At 40.3% G+C, this 22,369-nt stretch overlaps 1 protein-coding gene across 1 annotated transcript; it reads left to right on the forward strand.

Moving 5' to 3' along the window:
* The first annotated feature begins 18,871 nt into the window (after window positions 1-18,871).
* LOC112842745 (uncharacterized) lies at window positions 18,872-21,696 on the forward strand. The gene is made up of 2 exons (XM_025900033.1): window positions 18,872-19,456; window positions 21,310-21,696. Exons 1-2 carry the CDS (start codon window positions 18,897-18,899, stop codon window positions 21,572-21,574), a joined length of 825 nt encoding a protein of 274 aa, XP_025755818.1. The 5' UTR covers window positions 18,872-18,896; the 3' UTR covers window positions 21,575-21,696.
* Window positions 21,697-22,369: the final 673 nt, after the last annotated feature.

Genomic DNA, 22,369 nt, shown 5'->3' on the forward strand with positions numbered 1-22,369 from the left:
TACCAGGTTCTGTAATCTTTTCCACTTCTACACACAAACATCAGAGGGCGCTGCTGCTCACTCAGTGGAGACAGCATCAACACAAATATCAATTAGATCTTAACAGTTGGGGATTTTGCTTAGAAAAACTACAAATGACAGTTTAAATATTGAAACTAGTCTTTTAGACAGTTTTCTAGTAGAGGTTTGGGTTGTGAGTTTTACACAATGAACACTTCATAGATGCTGCAATGTCAAATTCTTCATGTGTGTACATGCACAGACCACATGTGCATAGTGTTGTGCACATAACCTCGCAGATGTATATGACAACTCAGGTTTGTGGCATTAAATTGTATTCTAATTTTAAAATGTAATACATATACATTAATACAGATTTTAATAGACACTTTTCAAAACACAGCCTATGCCTGATTCTCATACATGCATTTGTTTACTCAAAATGTGGATATTGTGTGGAAAAAGCAGATCAGCAAATCTGTAGCTGCCAGCTGCCCTCTAGGCTTCACCTCTGCAAAACCTGTGTCTCTGAACTGGACCTCAACAGTGTTTGTGGTCTCATAAGCTCTCCTGTGAATTTTAGTTTGCATACTTGGATTGTTCAAATATATTATGCTAAATATAGACAGATTTTTCCACAATGGATATGATAGTAAGAGTTAGTAAACCTCTATTAAAGTCTCCCTCTGCAGCCTGTTGTTCTTAGATTCAGCAATGAAACTGAATTTAAAACAAACATAGATGACATTCTGTCGCCTCGGCAACCAACAAGATCCCACTGCCTACAGACATTCAGTAACTCTCATTGGATAGTGTCAATAAATATCTTTCACTAAATATGAACATTTTCTACCTGTCCTTGTTTAAATTATGAAAGAAGTTATTATGCCTGAGAATCTGTCGAATGTCGAATACGTTCCCACTAAACAGTCGTCTTCTACTTGGTTAGTTTTTTTTTTAACAACTATTTTAAAAACGTATATTTGCTTTGTTTTATTTTTACTGCAATTCCTTTAGACTAGCGTTTATAGTGTTGATTCAGTATGTGCTACAAAATAAAAGCCTTTCCTTTACAGTAGGTTTGTAGGCATTTTATTTTGAATTGTTCCAATCATGGCACTTCAAAGGAACAGCACTTCAAAGGACACCCCGTGATGTCACAGTGCACATTCTACTGGCAAATCCCTTAAATAGGGGAGACATTCAACCAACTTTAGTGGATCTCGGATGGCAGAAACACCAAACAACCTGGTTGTTAAAACAAAGACAAGGCAGACGCAGAGAAACGCAGACGCAAACGCTGACGCATTTACAATGGCAGAAGCAAAAATAGAAATGGTCATCACACCAAAAATAACAATCTTGCAAAGGCCAAACCTGAGCTTGAAAAGCCGCACAACCAAATCCTGAAAAGTCTCCTGTGGCACAACCACAAAGGAAATGGTTGTGAACCAAGAACAAGAAAAGCAAAACAGAAAGAGTGGCTGAAGAACCGAGAAGACCAATTACTCGGCATATGCCCGGGCTCTTCTTGAAGCTCAAACAGCATGGGTGATGGAGCAACCCAAAAAATAAAGAATGCAAGAAAACACTGAAGCCACACCTGAAAGGGAAAAAGCTGAATCCCTCACCATTTCAAATGCAAAGGAGGACATGAATATGGCGAGAGAGGGAAATGTGAATAAGCCCAGCAGACCAAACCCTGGCCTAATGGAGGGACTTGGCAATATCAACCCAATCCCACATTTAGACCCCATCAGGGCAGTGTCCAGTTTAATCCCTGGCATGAGATTGCTGCTCTCAGACAGCAACTGGAAGCCTCCCAATACCATCAGAACGCCCTTTACTGGAAAATGGTAGCTGCAAACAAGAGGGCCTCTTATCACCAGTTTCAGGTGAACAAACTTCATGCACAAATGCATGAGAACAAGAGAAGTCATGAGGAAACGATTAAAGTCCTCATAGAGCAGCTAGAGGAGGCTTCTAGTAATAAGCCCAATGACATCAGTGAGACAGAGGCTCTCACAATGACAGTGAAGCTATTGTCATACTGGATGAGGTGATGGTTACCCTGCAGGACCAAATCAGCCACCCTACCACAGAGCAGTGTGTGGAGTCTGCCACTCCAACCACAGAGGCTTCACACACAGACTCTGTAGGACTGATGTCCTCTAAGGAGGCTGAATTGAGATCCAATGTAGAATTCAGCAAGAGCAGATTGAGATGCTCCAGAAACAGCTCCTAGCAGCTCAAAATCAGCTCGAAGAGCAGGCTGTTAAAAATAGGCAGGAGCAGGAGACACTCAACCTGGAATCAGTGACCTGAAATCCCAGCTCTGCTCCAACAAGGCCCTTCATGATTTGAAGGTTGAGTCTTTTGAACAAGAGCTAAAAGAGGCCAAAGCTTCCTCACTTAAAATCGCACAGGAGCCACAAGAACAAAATTCCACCGATGCAAATGAAATACAAACATCTGAGCCTCTGAAAGAAAAACACACTGGAGGAGAGAAGATGGAAAAGAGGACTCACCGCCATCCACTGCAATGTCTCTGCAGGAGCCTCTGAAGAAAAGACACCAGACAACAAGAAAAGAAGAAAAAGAGGACTCGCCTGCATTGTCTGTGCAGGAATCTTTGCAAAGTCTACGAGACAAGCAGAAAATGTTCACTGTGCAGGTGGCTGAACTCGAGACTGAAGTTAAGAGCCTGCCAGAGATTCCGCCAAGTAAGAAGAAGAAGAAGAAGAAGCGGAACTGTCTGCATCCCCAGTTTCACCTAATTGTCTCAACACCACGTCCTAAAAATCATATTTATATACAACTAAATTGTCAGTGAACATTTGAAGCCCACTCGGTCGAGACAGAAGGCCACCCCTTCCTGAGCCCGGTTCTGTCAGAGGTTTCTTCCTATTAAGAGGGAGTTTTTCCTCTCCACTGTCGCCAAGTGCTTGCTCATAGGGGATTTGGGGGCTTTTTTTAACATCAACCACTGATAAGCTCACTGACATCAAATTTAGGACTCAGCAAATATATAATGGATGAGGAATCATCCATTTAAACATCTTTGCTGAGTCATATTTAGTTGTACATAAATATGATTTCTGGGACACTAAGGCCAATCACAGACTCATTTGGACAATTGGAAAAAAATAAATAAATAAATTGGAAAAATTGAAAAAGTAGTTGTGTCATTGTTTCATGTAGATTTCAAATAACATGCCATTTTATGTCAACATATTTTTGTTACATTTGTAGTGCTCGTGGTCTTATATTCTTATGATCCTGTTCATTTGATGAGTATATCCTTCTGCCTTGCTTCACATATTTACTGCTGCTTGGCTAGCTTTAGTCATGCTAGCATCAGCACAGGTAGAAACAGATACACATCAGAGACATCACATGTAGCTTGTGTTTATGTTCAGAGTGACATCGGATAAAAGCAGGCAGCAAAGCACTGAGCAGCACATCAGTCAACATAGAAAAAATGTCATAAATTTCATCAGGCTGGAATAATTTGTTTCTAGTGGCTTCTATTGTAAGTGCTCTATATTTCAACATGACATCCTGTATGTGTCCTACACTGAGGACATTTGAAGCTGGTCATTTTCTTAGAATGGAGCTAAAGATAAAACCAAAACCAAACAAACTTTCATAAGAGATCTTCATTCTGCAATAAGGGACATTAAAAACCTAATAATGTTATCATTAAAAATATTAAAATGTGAAATAATTATCAATCTTGAACAAAATCCAAATAATGTGTTTATGCAATACCAGGTTCTGTAATCTTTTCCACTTCTACACACAAACATCAGAGGGCGCTGCTGCTCACTCAGTGGAGACAGCATCAACACAAATATCAATTAGATCTTAACAGTTGGGGATTTTGCTTAGAAAAACTACAAATGACAGTTTAAATATTGAAACTAGTCTTTTAGACAGTTTTCTAGTAGAGGTTTGGGTTGTGAGTTTTACACAATGAACACTTTCATAGATGCTGCAATGTCAAATTCTTCATGTGTGTACATGCACAGACCACATGTGCATAGTGTTGTGCACATAACCTCGCAGATGTATATGACAACTCAGGTTTGTGGCATTAAATTTGTATTCTAATTTTTAAAAATGTAATACATATACATTTAATACAGATTTTAATAGACACTTTTCAAAACACAGCCTATGCCTGATTCTCATACATGCATTTGTTTACTCAAAATGTGGATATTGTGTGGAAAAAAGCAGATCAGCAAATCTGTAGCTGCCAGCTGCCCTCTAGGCTTCACCTCTGCAAAACCTGTGTCTCTGAACTGGACCTCAACAGTGTTTGTGGTCTCATAAGCTCTCCTGTGAATTTTAGTTTGCATACTTGGATTGTTCAAATATATTATGCTAAATATAGACAGATTTTTCCACAATGGATATGATAGTAAGAGTTAGTAAACCTCTATTAAAGTCTCCCTCTGCAGCCTGTTGTTTCTTAGATTCAGCAATGAAACTGAATTTAAAACAAAACATAGATGACATTCTGTCGCCTCGGCAACCAACAAGATCCCACTGCCTACAGACATTCAGTAACTCTCATTGGATAGTGTCAATAAATATCTTTCACTAAATATGAACATTTTCTACCTGTCCTTGTTTAAATTATGAAAGAAGTTATTATGCCTGAGAATCTGTCGAATGTCGAATACGTTCCCACTAAACAGTCGTCTTCTACTTTGGTTAGTTTTTTTTTTTTAACAACTATTTTTAAAAAACGTATATTTTGCTTTTGTTTTATTTTTTACTGCAATTCCTTTAGACTAGCGTTTATAGTGTTGATTCAGTATGTGCTACAAAATAAAAGCCTTTCCTTTACAGTAGGTTTGTAGGCATTTTATTTTGAATTGTTCCAATCATGGCACTTCAAAGGAACAGCACTTCAAAGGGACACCCCGTGATGTCACAGTGCACATTCTACTGGCAAATCCCTTAAATAGGAGAGACATTCAACCAACTTTAGTGGATCTCGGATGGCAGAAACACCAAACAACCTGGTTGTTAAAACAAAGACAAGGCAGACGCAGAGAAACGCAGACGCAAACGCTGACGCATTTACAATGGCAGAAGCAAAAATAGAAATGGTCATCACACCAAAAATAACAATCTTGCAAAGGCCAAAACCTGAGCTTGAAAAAGCCGCACAACCAAATCCTGAAAAGTCTCCTGTGGCACAACCACAAAAGGAAATGGTTGTGAAACCAAAGAAACAAGAAAAGCAAAAACAGAAAAGAGTGGCTGAAGAACCGAGAAGACCAATTACTCGGGCATATGCCCGGGCTCTTCTTGAAGCTCAAAACAGCATGGGTGATGGAGCAAACCCAAAAAATAAAGAAATGCAAGAAAACACTGAAGCCACACCTGAAAGGGAAAAAGCTGAATCCCTCACCATTTCAAATGCAAAGGAGGACATGAATATGGCGAGAGAGGGAAATGTGAATAAGCCCAGCAGACCAAACCCTGGGCCTAATGGAGGGACTTGGCAATATCAACCCAATCCCACATTTAGACCCCATCAGGGCAGTGTCCAGTTTAATCCCTGGCACGAGATTGCTGCTCTCAGACAGCAACTGGAAGCCTCCCAATACCATCAGAACGCCCTTTACTGGAAAATGGTAGCTGCAAACAAGAGGGCCTCTTATCACCAGTTTCAGGTGAACAAACTTCATGCACAAATGCACGAGAACAAGAGAAGTCATGAGGAAACGATTAAAGTCCTCATAGAGCAGCTAGAGGAGGCTTCTAGTAATAAGCCCAATGACATCAGTGAGACAGAGGCTCTCACAAATGACAGTGAAGCTATTGTCATACTGGATGAGGTGATGGTTACCCTGCAGGACCAAATCAGCCACCCTACCACAGAGCAGTGTGTGGAGTCTGCCACTCCAACCACAGAGGCTTCACACACAGACTCTGTAGGACTGATGTCCTCTAAGGAGGCTGAATTTGAGATCCAATGTAGAATTCAGCAAGAGCAGATTGAGATGCTCCAGAAACAGCTCCTAGCAGCTCAAAATCAGCTCGAAGAGCAGGCTGTTAAAAATAGGCAGGAGCAGGAGACACTCAACCTGGAAATCAGTGACCTGAAATCCCAGCTCTGCTCCAACAAGGCCCTTCATGATTTGAAGGTTGAGTCTTTTGAACAAGAGCTAAAGAGGCCAAAGCTTCCTCACTTAAAATCGCACAGGAGCCACAAGAACAAAATTCCACCGATGCAAATGAAATACAAACATCTGAGCCTCTGAAAGAAAAACACACTGGAGGAGAGAAGATGGAAAAAGAGGACTCACCGCCATCCACTGCAATGTCTCTGCAGGAGCCTCTGAAAGAAAAAGACACCAGACAACAAGAAAAAGAAGAAAAAGAGGACTCGCCTGCATTGTCTGTGCAGGAATCTTTGCAAAGTCTACGAGACAAGCAGAAAATGTTCACTGTGCAGGTGGCTGAACTCGAGACTGAAGTTAAGAGCCTGCCAGAGATTCCGCCAAGTAAGAAGAAGAAGAAGAAGAAGCGGAACTGTCTGCATCCCCAGTTTCACCTAATTGGTCTCAACACCACGTCCTAAAAATCATATTTATATACAACTAAATTGTCAGTGAACATTTGAAGCCCACTCGGTCGAGACAGAAGGCCACCCCTTCCTGAGCCCGGTTCTGTCAGAGGTTTCTTCCTATTAAGAGGGAGTTTTTCCTCTCCACTGTCGCCAAGTGCTTGCTCATAGGGGATTTGGGGGCTTTTTTTAACATCAACCACTGATAAGCTCACTGACATCAAATTTAGGACTCAGCAAATATATAAATGGATGAGGAATCATCCATTTAAAACATCTTTGCTGAGTCATATTTAGTTGTACATAAATATGATTTCTGGGACACTAAGGCCAATCACAGACTCATTTGGACAATTGGTAAAAAAATAAATAAATAAATTGGAAAAATTGAAAAAAGTAGTTGTGTCATTGTTTCATGTAGATTTCAAATAACATGCCATTTTATGTCAACATATTTTTGTTACATTTGTAGTGCTCGTGGTCTTATATTCTTATGATCCTGTTCATTTGATGAGTATATCCTTCTGCCTTGCTTCACATATTTACTGCTGCTTGGCTAGCTTTAGTCATGCTAGCATCAGCACAGGTAGAAACAGATACACATCAGAGACATCACATGTAGCTTGTGTTTATGTTCAGAGTGACATCGGATAAAAGCAGGCAGCAAAGCACTGAGCAGCACATCAGTCAACATAGAAAAAATGTCATAAATTTCATCAGGCTGGAATAATTTGTTTCTAGTGGCTTCTATTGTAAGTGCTCTATATTTCAACATGACATCCTGTATGTGTCCTACACTGAGGACATTTGAAGCTGGTCATTTTCTTAGAATGGAGCTAAAGATAAAACCAAAACCAAACAAACTTTCATAAGAGATCTTCATTCTGCAATAAGGGACATTAAAAACCTAATAATGTTATCATTAAAAATATTAAAATGTGAAATAATTATCAATCTTGAACAAAATCCAAATAATGTGTTTATGCAATACCAGGTTCTGTAATCTTTTCCACTTCTACACACAAACATCAGAGGGCGCTGCTGCTCACTCAGTGGAGACAGCATCAACACAAATATCAATTAGATCTTAACAGTTGGGGATTTTGCTTAGAAAAACTACAAATGACAGTTTAAATATTGAAACTAGTCTTTTAGACAGTTTTCTAGTAGAGGTTTGGGTTGTGAGTTTTACACAATGAACACTTTCATAGATGCTGCAATGTCAAATTCTTCATGTGTGTACATGCACAGACCACATGTGCATAGTGTCGTGCACATAACCTCGCAGATGTATATGACAACTCAGGTTTGTGGCATTAAATTTGTATTCTAATTTTTAAAAATGTAATACATATACATTTAATACAGATTTTAATAGACACTTTTCAAAACACAGCCTATGCCTGATTCTCATACATGCATTTGTTTACTCAAAATGTGGATATTGTGTGGAAAAAAGCAGATCAGCAAATCTGTAGCTGCCAGCTGCCCTCTAGGCTTCACCTCTGCAAAACCTGTGTCTCTGAACTGGACCTCAACAGTGTTTGTGGTCTCATAAGCTCTCCTGTGAATTTTAGTTTGCATACTTGGATTGTTCAAATATATTATGCTAAATATAGACAGATTTTTCCACAATGGATATGATAGTAAGAGTTAGTAAACCTCTATTAAAGTCTCCCTCTGCAGCCTGTTGTTTCTTAGATTCAGCAATGAAACTGAATTTAAAACAAAACATAGATGACATTCTGTCGCCTCGGCAACCAACAAGATCCCACTGCCTACAGACATTCAGTAACTCTCATTGGATAGTGTCAATAAATATCTTTCACTAAATATGAACATTTTCTACCTGTCCTTGTTTAAATTATGAAAGAAGTTATTATGCCTGAGAATCTGTCGAATGTCGAATACGTTCCCACTAAACAGTCGTCTTCTACTTTGGTTAGTTTTTTTTTTTAACAACTATTTTTAAAAAACGTATATTTTGCTTTTGTTTTATTTTTTACTGCAATTCCTTTAGACTAGCGTTTATAGTGTTGATTCAGTATGTGCTACAAAATAAAAGCCTTTCCTTTACAGTAGGTTTGTAGGCATTTTATTTTGAATTGTTCCAATCATGGCACTTCAAAGGAACAGCACTTCAAAGGGACACCCCGTGATGTCACAGTGCACATTCTACTGGCAAATCCCTTAAATAGGAGAGACATTCAAGCAACTTTAGTGGATCTCGGATGGCAGAAACACCAAACAACCTGGTTGTTAAAACAAAGACAAGGCAGACGCAGAGAAACGCAGACGCAAACGCTGACGCATTTACAATGGCAGAAGCAAAAATAGAAATGGTCATCACACCAAAAATAACAATCTTGCAAAGGCCAAAACCTGAGCTTGAAAAAGCCGCACAACCAAATCCTGAAAAGTCTCCTGTGGCACAACCACAAAAGGAAATGGTTGTGAAACCAAAGAAACAAGAAAAGCAAAAACAGAAAAGAGTGGCTGAAGAACCGAGAAGACCAATTACTCGGGCATATGCCCGGGCTCTTCTTGAAGCTCAAAACAGCATGGGTGATGGAGCAAACCCAAAAAATAAAGAAATGCAAGAAAACACTGAAGCCACACCTGAAAGGGAAAAAGCTGAATCCCTCACCATTTCAAATGCAAAGGAGGACATGAATATGGCGAGAGAGGGAAATGTGAATAAGCCCAGCAGACCAAACCCTGGGCCTAATGGAGGGACTTGGCAATATCAACCCAATCCCACATTTAGACCCCATCAGGGCAGTGTCCAGTTTAATCCCTGGCACGAGATTGCTGCTCTCAGACAGCAACTGGAAGCCTCCCAATACCATCAGAACGCCCTTTACTGGAAAATGGTAGCTGCAAACAAGAGGGCCTCTTATCACCAGTTTCAGGTGAACAAACTTCATGCACAAATGCACGAGAACAAGAGAAGTCATGAGGAAACGATTAAAGTCCTCATAGAGCAGCTAGAGGAGGCTTCTAGTAATAAGCCCAATGACATCAGTGAGACAAAGGCTCTCACAAATGACAGTGAAGCTATTGTCATACTGGATGAGGTGATGGTTACCCTGCAGGACCAAATCAGCCACCCTACCACAGAGCAGTGTGTGGAGTCTGCCACTCCAACCACAGAGGCTTCACACACAGACTCTGTAGGACTGATGTCCTCTAAGGAGGCTGAATTTGAGATCCAATGTAGAATTCAGCAAGAGCAGATTGAGATGCTCCAGAAACAGCTCCTAGCAGCTCAAAATCAGCTCGAAGAGCAGGCTGTTAAAAATAGGCAGGAGCAGGAGACACTCAACCTGGAAATCAGTGACCTGAAATCCCAGCTCTGCTCCAACAAGGCCCTTCATGATTTGAAGGTTGAGTCTTTTGAACAAGAGCTAAAAGAGGCCAAAGCTTCCTCACTTAAAATCGCACAGGAGCCACAAGAACAAAATTCCACCGATGCAAATGAAATACAAACATCTGAGCCTCTGAAAGAAAAACACACTGGAGGAGAGAAGATGGAAAAAGAGGACTCACCGCCATCCACTGCAATGTCTCTGCAGGAGCCTCTGAAAGAAAAAGACACCAGACAACAAGAAAAAGAAGAAAAAGAGGACTCGCCTGCATTGTCTGTGCAGGAATCTTTGCAAAGTCTACGAGACAAGCAGAAAATGTTCACTGTGCAGGTGGCTGAACTCGAGACTGAAGTTAAGAGCCTGCCAGAGATTCCGCCAAGTAAGAAGAAGAAGAAGAAGAAGCGGAACTGTCTGCATCCCCAGTTTCACCTAATTGGTCTCAACACCACGTCCTAAAAATCATATTTATATACAACTAAATTGTCAGTGAACATTTGAAGCCCACTCGGTCGAGACAGAAGGCCACCCCTTCCTGAGCCCGGTTCTGTCAGAGGTTTCTTCCTATTAAGAGGGAGTTTTTCCTCTCCACTGTCGCCAAGTGCTTGCTCATAGGGGATTTGGGGGCTTTTTTTTAACATCAACCACTGATAAGCTCACTGACATCAAATTTAGGACTCAGCAAATATATAAATGGATGAGGAATCATCCATTTAAAACATCTTTGCTGAGTCATATTTAGTTGTACATAAATATGATTTCTGGGACACTAAGGCCAATCACAGACTCATTTGGACAATTGGTAAAAAAATAAATAAATAAATTGGAAAAATTGAAAAAAGTAGTTGTGTCATTGTTTCATGTAGATTTCAAATAACATGCCATTTTATGTCAACATATTTTTGTTACATTTGTAGTGCTCATGGTCTTATATTCTTATGATCCTGTTCATTTGATGAGTATATCCTTCTGCCTTGCTTCACATATTTACTGCTGCTTGGCTAGCTTTAGTCATGCTAGCATCAGCACAGGTAGAAACAGATACACATCAGAGACATCACATGTAGCTTGTGTTTATGTTCAGAGTGACATCGGATAAAAGCAGGCAGCAAAGCACTGAGCAGCACATCAGTCAACATAGAAAAAATGTCATAAATTTCATCAGGCTGGAATAATTTGTTTCTAGTGGCTTCTATTGTAAGTGCTCTATATTTCAACATGACATCCTGTATGTGTCCTACACTGAGGACATTTGAAGCTGGTCATTTTCTTAGAATGGAGCTAAAGATAAAACCAAAACCAAACAAACTTTCATAAGAGATCTTCATTCTGCAATAAGGGACATTAAAAACCTAATAATGTTATCATTAAAAATATTAAAATGTGAAATAATTATCAATCTTGAACAAAATCCAAATAATGTGTTTATGCAATACCAGGTTCTGTAATCTTTTCCACTTCTACACACAAACATCAGAGGGCGCTGCTGCTCACTCAGTGGAGACAGCATCAACACAAATATCAATTAGATCTTAACAGTTGGGGATTTTGCTTAGAAAAACTACAAATGACAGTTTAAATATTGAAACTAGTCTTTTAGACAGTTTTCTAGTAGAGGTTTGGGTTGTGAGTTTTACACAATGAACACTTTCATAGATGCTGCAATGTCAAATTCTTCATGTGTGTACATGCACAGACCACATGTGCATAGTGTCGTGCACATAACCTCGCAGATGTATATGACAACTCAGGTTTGTGGCATTAAATTTGTATTCTAATTTTTAAAAATGTAATACATATACATTTAATACAGATTTTAATAGACACTTTTCAAAACACAGCCTATGCCTGATTCTCATACATGCATTTGTTTACTCAAAATGTGGATATTGTGTGGAAAAAAGCAGATCAGCAAATCTGTAGCTGCCAGCTGCCCTCTAGGCTTCACCTCTGCAAAACCTGTGTCTCTGAACTGGACCTCAACAGTGTTTGTGGTCTCATAAGCTCTCCTGTGAATTTTAGTTTGCATACTTGGATTGTTCAAATATATTATGCTAAATATAGACAGATTTTTCCACAATGGATATGATAGTAAGAGTTAGTAAACCTCTATTAAAGTCTCCCTCTGCAGCCTGTTGTTTCTTAGATTCAGCAATGAAACTGAATTTAAAACAAAACATAGATGACATTCTGTCGCCTCGGCAACCAACAAGATCCCACTGCCTACAGACATTCAGTAACTCTCATTGGATAGTGTCAATAAATATCTTTCACTAAATATGAACATTTTCTACCTGTCCTTGTTTAAATTATGAAAGAAGTTATTATGCCTGAGAATCTGTCGAATGTCGAATATGTTCCCACTAAACAGTCGTCTTCTACTTTGGTTAGTTTTTTTTTTTAACAACTATTTTTAAAAAACGTATATTTTGCTTTTGTTTTATTTTTTACTGCAATTCCTTTAGAGTAGCGTTTATAGTGTTGATTCAGTATGTGCTACAAAATAAAAGCCTTTCCTTTACAGTAGGTTTGTAGGCATTTTATTTTGAATTGTTCCAATCATGGCACTTCAAAGGAACAGCACTTCAAAGGGACACCCCGTGATGTCACAGTGCACATTCTACTGGCAAATCCCTTAAATAGGAGAGACATTCAAGCAACTTTAGTGGATCTCGGATGGCAGAAACACCAAACAACCTGGTTGTTAAAACAAAGACAAGGCAGACGCAGAGAAACGCAGACGCAAACGCTGACGCATTTACAATGGCAGAAGCAAAAATAGAAATGGTCATCACACCAAAAATAACAATCTTGCAAAGGCCAAAACCTGAGCTTGAAAAAGCCGCACAACCAAATCCTGAAAAGTCTCCTGTGGCACAACCACAAAAGGAAATGGTTGTGAAACCAAAGAAACAAGAAAAGCAAAAACAGAAAAGAGTGGCTGAAGAACCGAGAAGACCAATTACTCGGGCATATGCCCGGGCTCTTCTTGAAGCTCAAAACAGCATGGGTGATGGAGCAAACCCAAAAAATAAAGAAATGCAAGAAAACACTGAAGCCACACCTGAAAGGGAAAAAGCTGAATCCCTCACCATTTCAAATGCAAAGGAGGACATGAATATGGCGAGAGAGGGAAATGTGAATAAGCCCAGCAGACCAAACCCTGGGCCTAATGGAGGGACTTGGCAATATCAACCCAATCCCACATTTAGACCCCATCAGGGCAGTGTCCAGTTTAATCCCTGGCACGAGATTGCTGCTCTCAGACAGCAACTGGAAGCCTCCCAATACCATCAGAACGCCCTTTACTGGAAAATGGTAGCTGCAAACAAGAGGGCCTCTTATCACCAGTTTCAGGTGAACAAACTTCATGCACAAATGCACGAGAACAAGAGAAGTCATGAGGAAACGATTAAAGTCCTCATAGAGCAGCTAGAGGAGGCTTCTAGTAATAAGCCCAATGACATCAGTGAGACAGAGGCTCTCACAAATGACAGTGAAGCTATTGTCATACTGGATGAGGTGATGGTTACCCTGCAGGACCAAATCAGCCACCCTACCACAGAGCAGTGTGTGGAGTCTGCCACTCCAACCACAGAGGCTTCACACACAGACTCTGTAGGACTGATGTCCTCTAAGGAGGCTGAATTTGAGATCCAATGTAGAATTCAGCAAGAGCAGATTGAGATGCTCCAGAAACAGCTCCTAGCAGCTCAAAATCAGCTCGAAGAGCAGGCTGTTAAAAATAGGCAGGAGCAGGAGACACTCAACCTGGAAATCAGTGACCTGAAATCCCAGCTCTGCTCCAACAAGGCCCTTCATGATTTGAAGGTTGAGTCTTTTGAACAAGAGCTAAAAGAGGCCAAAGCTTCCTCACTTAAATCGCACAGGAGCCACAAGAACAAAATTCCACCGATGCAAATGAAATACAAACATCTGAGCCTCTGAAAGAAAAACACACTGGAGGAGAGAAGATGGAAAAAGAGGACTCACCGCCATCCACTGCAATGTCTCTGCAGGAGCCTCTGAAAGAAAAAGACACCAGACAACAAGAAAAAGAAGAAAAAGAGGACTCGCCTGCATTGTCTGTGCAGGAATCTTTGCAAAGTCTACGAGACAAGCAGAAAATGTTCACTGTGCAGGTGGCTGAACTCGAGACTGAAGTTAAGAGCCTGCCAGAGATTCCGCCAAGTAAGAAGAAGAAGAAGAAGAAGCGGAACTGTCTGCATCCCCAGTTTCACCTAATTGGTCTCAACACCACGTCCTAAAAATCATATTTATATACAACTAAATTGTCAGTGAACATTTGAAGCCCACTCGGTCGAGACAGAAGGCCACCCCTTCCTGAGCCCGGTTCTGTCAGAGGTTTCTTCCTATTAAGAGGGAGTTTTTCCTCTCCACTGTCGCCAAGTGCTTGCTCATAGGGGATTTGGGGGCTTTTTTTAACATCAACCACTGATAAGCTCACTGACATCAAATTTAGGACTCAGCAAATATATAAATGGATGAGGAATCATCCATTTAAAACATCTTTGCTGAGTCATATTTAGTTGTACATAAATATGATTTCTGGGACACTAAGGCCAATCACAGACTCATTTGGACAATTGGTAAAAAAATAAATAAATAAATTGGAAAAATTGAAAAAAGTAGTTGTGTCATTGTTTCATGTAGATTTCAAATAACATGCCATTTTATGTCAACATATTTTTGTTACATTTGTAGTGCTCATGGTCTTATATTCTTATGATCCTGTTCATTTGATGAGTATATCCTTCTGCCTTGCTTCACATATTTACTGCTGCTTGGCTAGCTTTAGTCATGCTAGCATCAGCACAGGTAGAAACAGATGCACATCAGAGACATCACATGTAGCTTGTGTTTATGTTCAGAGTGACATCGGATAAAAGCAGGCAGCAAAGCACTGAGCAGCACATCAGTCAACATAGAAAAAATGTCATAAATTTCATCAGGCTGGAATAATTTGTTTCTAGTGGCTTCTATTGTAAGTGCTCTATATTTCAACATGACATCCTGTATGTGTCCTACACTGAGGACATTTGAAGCTGGTCATTTTCTTAGAATGGAGCTAAAGATAAAACCAAAACCAAACAAACTTTCATAAGAGATCTTCATTCTGCAATAAGGGACATTAAAAACCTAATAATGTTATCATTAAAAATATTAAAATGTGAAATAATTATCAATCTTGAACAAAATCCAAATAATGTGTTTATGCAATACCAGGTTCTGTAATCTTTTCCACTTCTACACACAAACATCAGAGGGCGCTGCTGCTCACTCAGTGGAGACAGCATCAACACAAATATCAATTAGATCTTAACAGTTGGGGATTTTGCTTAGAAAAACTACAAATGACAGTTTAAATATTGAAACTAGTCTTTTAGACAGTTTTCTAGTAGAGGTTTGGGTTGTGAGTTTTACACAATGAACACTTTCATAGATGCTGCAATGTCAAATTCTTCATGTGTGTACATGCACAGACCACATGTGCATAGTGTCGTGCACATAACCTCGCAGATGTATATGACAACTCAGGTTTGTGGCATTAAATTTGTATTCTAATTTTTAAAAATGTAATACATATACATTTAATACAGATTTTAATAGACACTTTTCAAAACACAGCCTATGCCTGATTCTCATACATGCATTTGTTTACTCAAAATGTGGATATTGTGTGGAAAAAAGCAGATCAGCAAATCTGTAGCTGCCAGCTGCCCTCTAGGCTTCACCTCTGCAAAACCTGTGTCTCTGAACTGGACCTCAACAGTGTTTGTGGTCTCATAAGCTCTCCTGTGAATTTTAGTTTGCATACTTGGATTGTTCAAATATATTATGCTAAATATAGACAGATTTTTCCACAATGGATATGATAGTAAGAGTTAGTAAACCTCTATTAAAGTCTCCCTCTGCAGCCTGTTGTTTCTTAGATTCAGCAATGAAACTGAATTTAAAACAAAACATAGATGACATTCTGTCGCCTCGGCAACCAACAAGATCCCACTGCCTACAGACATTCAGTAACTCTCATTGGATAGTGTCAATAAATATCTTTCACTAAATATGAACATTTTCTACCTGTCCTTGTTTAAATTATGAAAGAAGTTATTATGCCTGAGAATCTGTCGAATGTCGAATATGTTCCCACTAAACAGTCGTCTTCTACTTTGGTTAGTTTTTTTTTTTTAACAACTATTTTTAAAAAACGTATATTTTGCTTTTGTTTTATTTTTTACTGCAATTCCTTTAGAGTAGCGTTTATAGTGTTGATTCAGTATGTGCTACAAAATAAAAGCCTTTCCTTTACAGTAGGTTTGTAGGCATTTTATTTTGAATTGTTCCAATCATGGCACTTCAAAGGAACAGCACTTCAAAGGGACACCCCGTGATGTCACAGTGCACATTCTACTGGCAAATCCCTTAAATAGGAGAGACATTCAACCAACTTTAGTGGATCTCGGATGGCAGAAACACCAAACAACCTGGTTGTTAAAACAAAGACAAGGCAGACGCAGAGAAACGCAGACGCAAACGCTGACGCATTTACAATGGCAGAAGCAAAAATAGAAATGGTCATCACACCAAAAATAACAATCTTGCAAAGGCCAAAACCTGAGCTTGAAAAAGCCGCACAACCAAATCCTGAAAAGTCTCCTGTGGCACAACCACAAAAGGAAATGGTTGTGAAACCAAAGAAACAAGAAAAGCAAAAACAGAAAAGAGTGGCTGAAGAACCGAGAAGACCAATTACTCGGGCATATGCCCGGGCTCTTCTTGAAGCTCAAAACAGCATGGGTGATGGAGCAAACCCAAAAAATAAAGAAATGCAAGAAAACACTGAAGCCACACCTGAAAGGGAAAAAGCTGAATCCCTCACCATTTCAAATGCAAAGGAGGACATGAATATGGCGAGAGAGGGAAATGTGAATAAGCCCAGCAGACCAAACCCTGGGCCTAATGGAGGGACTTGGCAATATCAACCCAATCCCACATTTAGACCCCATCAGGGCAGTGTCCAGTTTAATCCCTGGCACGAGATTGCTGCTCTCAGACAGCAACTGGAAGCCTCCCAATACCATCAGAACGCCCTTTACTGGAAAATGGTAGCTGCAAACAAGAGGGCCTCTTATCACCAGTTTCAGGTGAACAAACTTCATGCACAAATGCACGAGAACAAGAGAAGTCATGAGGAAACGATTAAAGTCCTCATAGAGCAGCTAGAGGAGGCTTCTAGTAATAAGCCCAATGACATCAGTGAGACAGAGGCTCTCACAAATGACAGTGAAGCTATTGTCATACTGGATGAGGTGATGGTTACCCTGCAGGACCAAATCAGCCACCCTACCACAGAGCAGTGTGTGGAGTCTGCCACTCCAACCACAGAGGCTTCACACACAGACTCTGTAGGACTGATGTCCTCTAAGGAGGCTGAATTTGAGATCCAATGTAGAATTCAGCAAGAGCAGATTGAGATGCTCCAGAAACAGCTCCTAGCAGCTCAAAATCAGCTCGAAGAGCAGGCTGTTAAAAATAGGCAGGAGCAGGAGACACTCAACCTGGAAATCAGTGACCTGAAATCCCAGCTCTGCTCCAACAAGGCCCTTCATGATTTGAAGGTTGAGTCTTTTGAACAAGAGCTAAAAGAGGCCAAAGCTTCCTCACTTAAAATCGCACAGGAGCCACAAGAACAAAATTCCACCGATGCAAATGAAATACAAACATCTGAGCCTCTGAAAGAAAAACACACTGGAGGAGAGAAGATGGAAAAAGAGGACTCACCGCCATCCACTGCAATGTCTCTGCAGGAGCCTCTGAAAGAAAAAGACACCAGACAACAAGAAAAAGAAGAAAAAGAGGACTCGCCTGCATTGTCTGTGCAGGAATCTTTGCAAAGTCTACGAGACAAGCAGAAAATGTTCACTGTGCAGGTGGCTGAACTCGAGACTGAAGTTAAGAGCCTGCCAGAGATTCCGCCAAGTAAGAAGAAGAAGAAGAAGAAGCGGAACTGTCTGCATCCCCAGTTTCACCTAATTGGTCTCAACACCACGTCCTAAAAATCATATTTATATACAACTAAATTGTCAGTGAACATTTGAAGCCCACTCGGTCGAGACAGAAGGCCACCCCTTCCTGAGCCCGGTTCTGTCAGAGGTTTCTTCCTATTAAGAGGGAGTTTTTCCTCTCCACTGTCGCCAAGTGCTTGCTCATAGGGGATTTGGGGGCTTTTTTTTAACATCAACCACTGATAAGCTCACTGACACCAAATTTAGGACTCAGCAAATATATAAATGGATGAGGAATCATCCATTTAAAACATCTTTGCTGAGTCATATTTAGTTGTACATAAATATGATTTCTGGGACACTAAGGCCAATCACAGACTCATTTGGACAATTGGTAAAAAAATAAAAATAAATTGGAAAAATTGAAAAAAGTAGTTGTGTCATTGTTTCATGTAGATTTCAGATAACGTTGAAAATCCTCATGTGTAATATTTCAGTGTAAATATCTCATATTACGAGTGAAACGTATACAGCTTAAAATTCGTTGCGGTCTGTACAAGTACAAAATTGATTTTCTTTCTAAAATTAGAGCATGCAGCCTTTAATCAGGTGCGCTCTGTAGTCCGGGAATTACGGTACTTTATTTGAAATACCTGTGTACTCGGAGTGATGCTCACACCAAGCGCGTGCTGACATTAACTAAGTTTAACAAGTGGATCTACAGATTGGCATTAACCTCAAACATGCTGGACCTAATTCACTTTTAGCCTTTGCCTATCACTCTGAGCACTCATTCACTGACTGTGGACTGCAACAGCATGGAAACTAGATCAAACATTAGAGCAAAGCAAACAGTTACATACCGTTTGGAAGCAGGTGAATAATTAACTAAAGGTGATGATGTCTTTATAGGTGATGCCCAGAGACAGTCTGTCAGACACTGACAGAGTGAGGTTTTGCAGCTTTAGCAGTTTTGTTGAGATCCCTACTCAAATATCTGAGATTCATATCAGGATGGGGAACTTGCACTGTCCACCTGCAGACGCATCCCAGCTGGCCTCCTTTGCTCGAGGCATCTGCTCATTTCCAAGCTACAACCCCAGTCCTCATTTCAGCCAAATGCTGTCCATCAACTCTTCCTTTTACCTGAAGAACCACTACAAAGCAGTGCAGACTTCCCTGACCCCCGAGCAACTGGAGGACTTCACCAGGAGCCTGAGGACAACGTTTGGTAGGGAAGGCAAGGTTACTCTAGGTGGTGTTGGAGTAGTGGCTTTGTCTCTGGCCGTGTTGTTTGACACTCTTGTCAAGCAGGTCAGGGGAGAACCAGTGGCAGAGTCGGGGCCCATTTCTGGTTTGTTTCTCAAGGATCTCAGTGGATACTACCCACCACAAGTTTACACGATCAGCAGATACTTGAGACTGGTACCCCACATTGCTAACAACCCCTCCAGGATGAGAGAGGTGACAGAAAGGTAGGTATCAAAATGAGTATTTGTGTACAAAACCACTTCCAGAACAGTGGGTACTTCGTGTCAAAAACCAGAATGCGATGATATGCATTGAAAGCCGATGTTTACCTAAAGATAGAACGAAAACAACATATCAAAACTGAAAAATATATAAAAATGATTTCATGTTAGCAACACATTTAAAAAAGTGTTGCTACTTTATCAGCTCTTTAAAAAAACCCAAAAATCCCACAAGTCGTGTGAGGCCTTCCACTGGTTTCCAATACAGAAACCATTTTTTTAAGCAGTGTTGCTTGAATATTCAAAGATTATTGTTAAAATAGTGGTTTTCAGCCTTGTGCTTTGTACTGAGTTGTCTCCATATTCTCCGAATCTTTTAATGATATGATATGTAATGGTTCCAACACATATGGAAAAGAAATAGAAAAAACTTGCATAACATTTGGCCTACTTCATATAGTGAATGATATAAGGCTTATATGATTTACTCATGAAAGTGGCCACTTTCTCATTACTTTCATATATTGTTTCAGTAAGTACCCAAAACATACAAGTTTCATTTATATAATTTTTCAAGGGATCTTATATCTGTTTTCACTCTTGTATACTTTTCATACAAGTTTCACACAAGACAGATACAAACTTTATAAGATTTGTATATATCTTTTCCATATGGCAAGTGTCCTAATATATTGTTTGTTTGTTTATTTATCAAGGTAACCCAAATTCAGTTGCACACTTTGTGGTAAATATCACATACTGATACATATAATAAAAGGATGGAGGACAACAGCATTTGTGAGGATTTACTTTCTTGGCTGTAGAATAAAGAAATCATACATATTGCCTATTACTTCAGCTACCTCCAAGGCCTTGTAGAGTGGGCATGCAACAGACATCCATCAACTCTAGTGCTTCTTCTGTCAGGAGGAATGATCGTATGATAACATTGTGTCAGAATCTAGTCGAACTATTTTTCAGACCACCATTTCACTCCAGAAATCTTACATGTTGCTACGGTTGATTTGCTTTGACAACCATCATACAAGACCAGGCTGTTGCCAAGACACATTGGCAGTGATCAGAGAGGTTTGGGACAAGTGTGTGGAGCACCGGCCACTAGCTGTTAGCACTAGCAGTTCAAGTACCAACAAAAGGTATCGGCAGCCCAAACTTGATGAAATGACTGGCTTCAGGACTAAAATTAGTAAGTCAACATGGGACAAACTTACAAATTCTCTTGCAAAATGGATTGCTCTAGACTATAGACCACTATCAGTGGTAGAAGATAGGGGGTTAGAAAATGTGCTACAGATTCAGATGAGGAAGCCCTGTGTGCAGAATCCACCATCAGTGAGACAGACTGCCCGCTGCAGGGGTGGTCCAGTCGAGCAGGGACCCACGCACAGCTGGGAACAACTCATTCTTTCACAAATGTTTGTAGAAGCAGTCTGAATGCCTGGGTGCTGTGGCCATGGAAGTGATTGGAACACCCGAATTCAATGATTTGCGGATTACTAAATACTTTTGGCAATATAGTGTACACTCATTTCAAATCTGTTAGCTCTGCCACCTCCCAGCTATAACTACTATGTTTGCGTTAGTGCCACTGTCTCCAAGCCACACATCACAGTAGAACACCTTGTTGTTAACCTTTCTTTTTACTCTTGCTGCTATCCTTCTTTACAAATCCCACCTGACATTCGTCTTCACCCTGCATTCACTGTCTGCTGTTTTGAATGAATAACTTGTCTGTTTTCATTTCCTCTACTGATTGCATCTTCACTGTTAACATTTATTGAGTGTTGCAGAATATGTGATCTTATATGATTGCTATTTCTATCTTTCTTACCAAGGTGCATTCTTCAGTTGAAAGCTGATCTCCAAGCTATTAAAAAACTGGGTGAATATCACACATTACCATTAGAGGAGGACGTCACTTTACTGAACATGCACTTGTCACAATTTTTTGAGACCTTCTTGGAGATTCATCTCCTCCGTATCAAAAATGGCACTGCTGAAGACTTTCCGTCTGGAGATGTCACAATCCAAGGGAGCCCCATCTTCAATCTCAACTGTGACCCAGAGGTGGCTGACAAAGATTTTTTTGGCTGCAATTGAAAAATCTGACAACCGCACCCAAGAAGCTTTTCAAAAATGCAAGCCAGAGAATGGAACTTTATCAACGTCATGGCTTCAATATGTTGCCAATTTGGAATGGGAAGATACAAAATCCCATGTTATTTTTACATTCTCAAAGACTAAAGAGGATGAAATAATAGCTCAAAAAGATGATTTTGATCTAAAGACCAATGCTTTGGGAAAATGGGAAGAACAGCTTACGGGCCAAGTAACTTATTGGCACACACATTTATTAATCTCCTAGGACCTGGCGTCCACTTATGTGGACATCACATTTTTGGTTGTCTAGACCAAAATACTAAATTTTGCTCTTCTTCTCTTGCTCTCGGTGAAGGCGGTCGCACTTTTTTTCCTCCTCCTCCTCCTCTCCGTTAGCTTCCCTGCTTAGCCTCTTATGTCCTTGTCTAGTCTCATGTTTTTTGTATTACTTTTCCCTGGAACACTCTCTAACAGTCTGTTCTCTAAAACCTAAAAGAGGAATTATGGATTTGATCAACTGGTTCCTGAATGCAATTGACACCCTTTCCTCAACGGGAAGTCTGGGCTCGGGTGAGCCTGAGTGCTGAAGATATCTACCTATTCGGAACCATGATAACAGGGTTCTTGCCGATCGGAGCTGGCTTGGCCCTGGCTTATCGAAGAATTAAGGAAGCGGAACCGGCTGTTCAAACCCCCACAAGGCTGCCCGCTGGGATTGAAACGATGGGACGAGGCGTGAGTTTCTCAAATGGGCTCATTGAGTGCAGCACGGATAAGATCTTGGAGAACCGCACG

Source organism: Oreochromis niloticus, linkage group LG18 (genome assembly GCF_001858045.2).
Source record: "Oreochromis niloticus isolate F11D_XX linkage group LG18, O_niloticus_UMD_NMBU, whole genome shotgun sequence".
NCBI classification, from domain to species: domain Eukaryota; kingdom Metazoa; phylum Chordata; class Actinopteri; order Cichliformes; family Cichlidae; genus Oreochromis; species Oreochromis niloticus.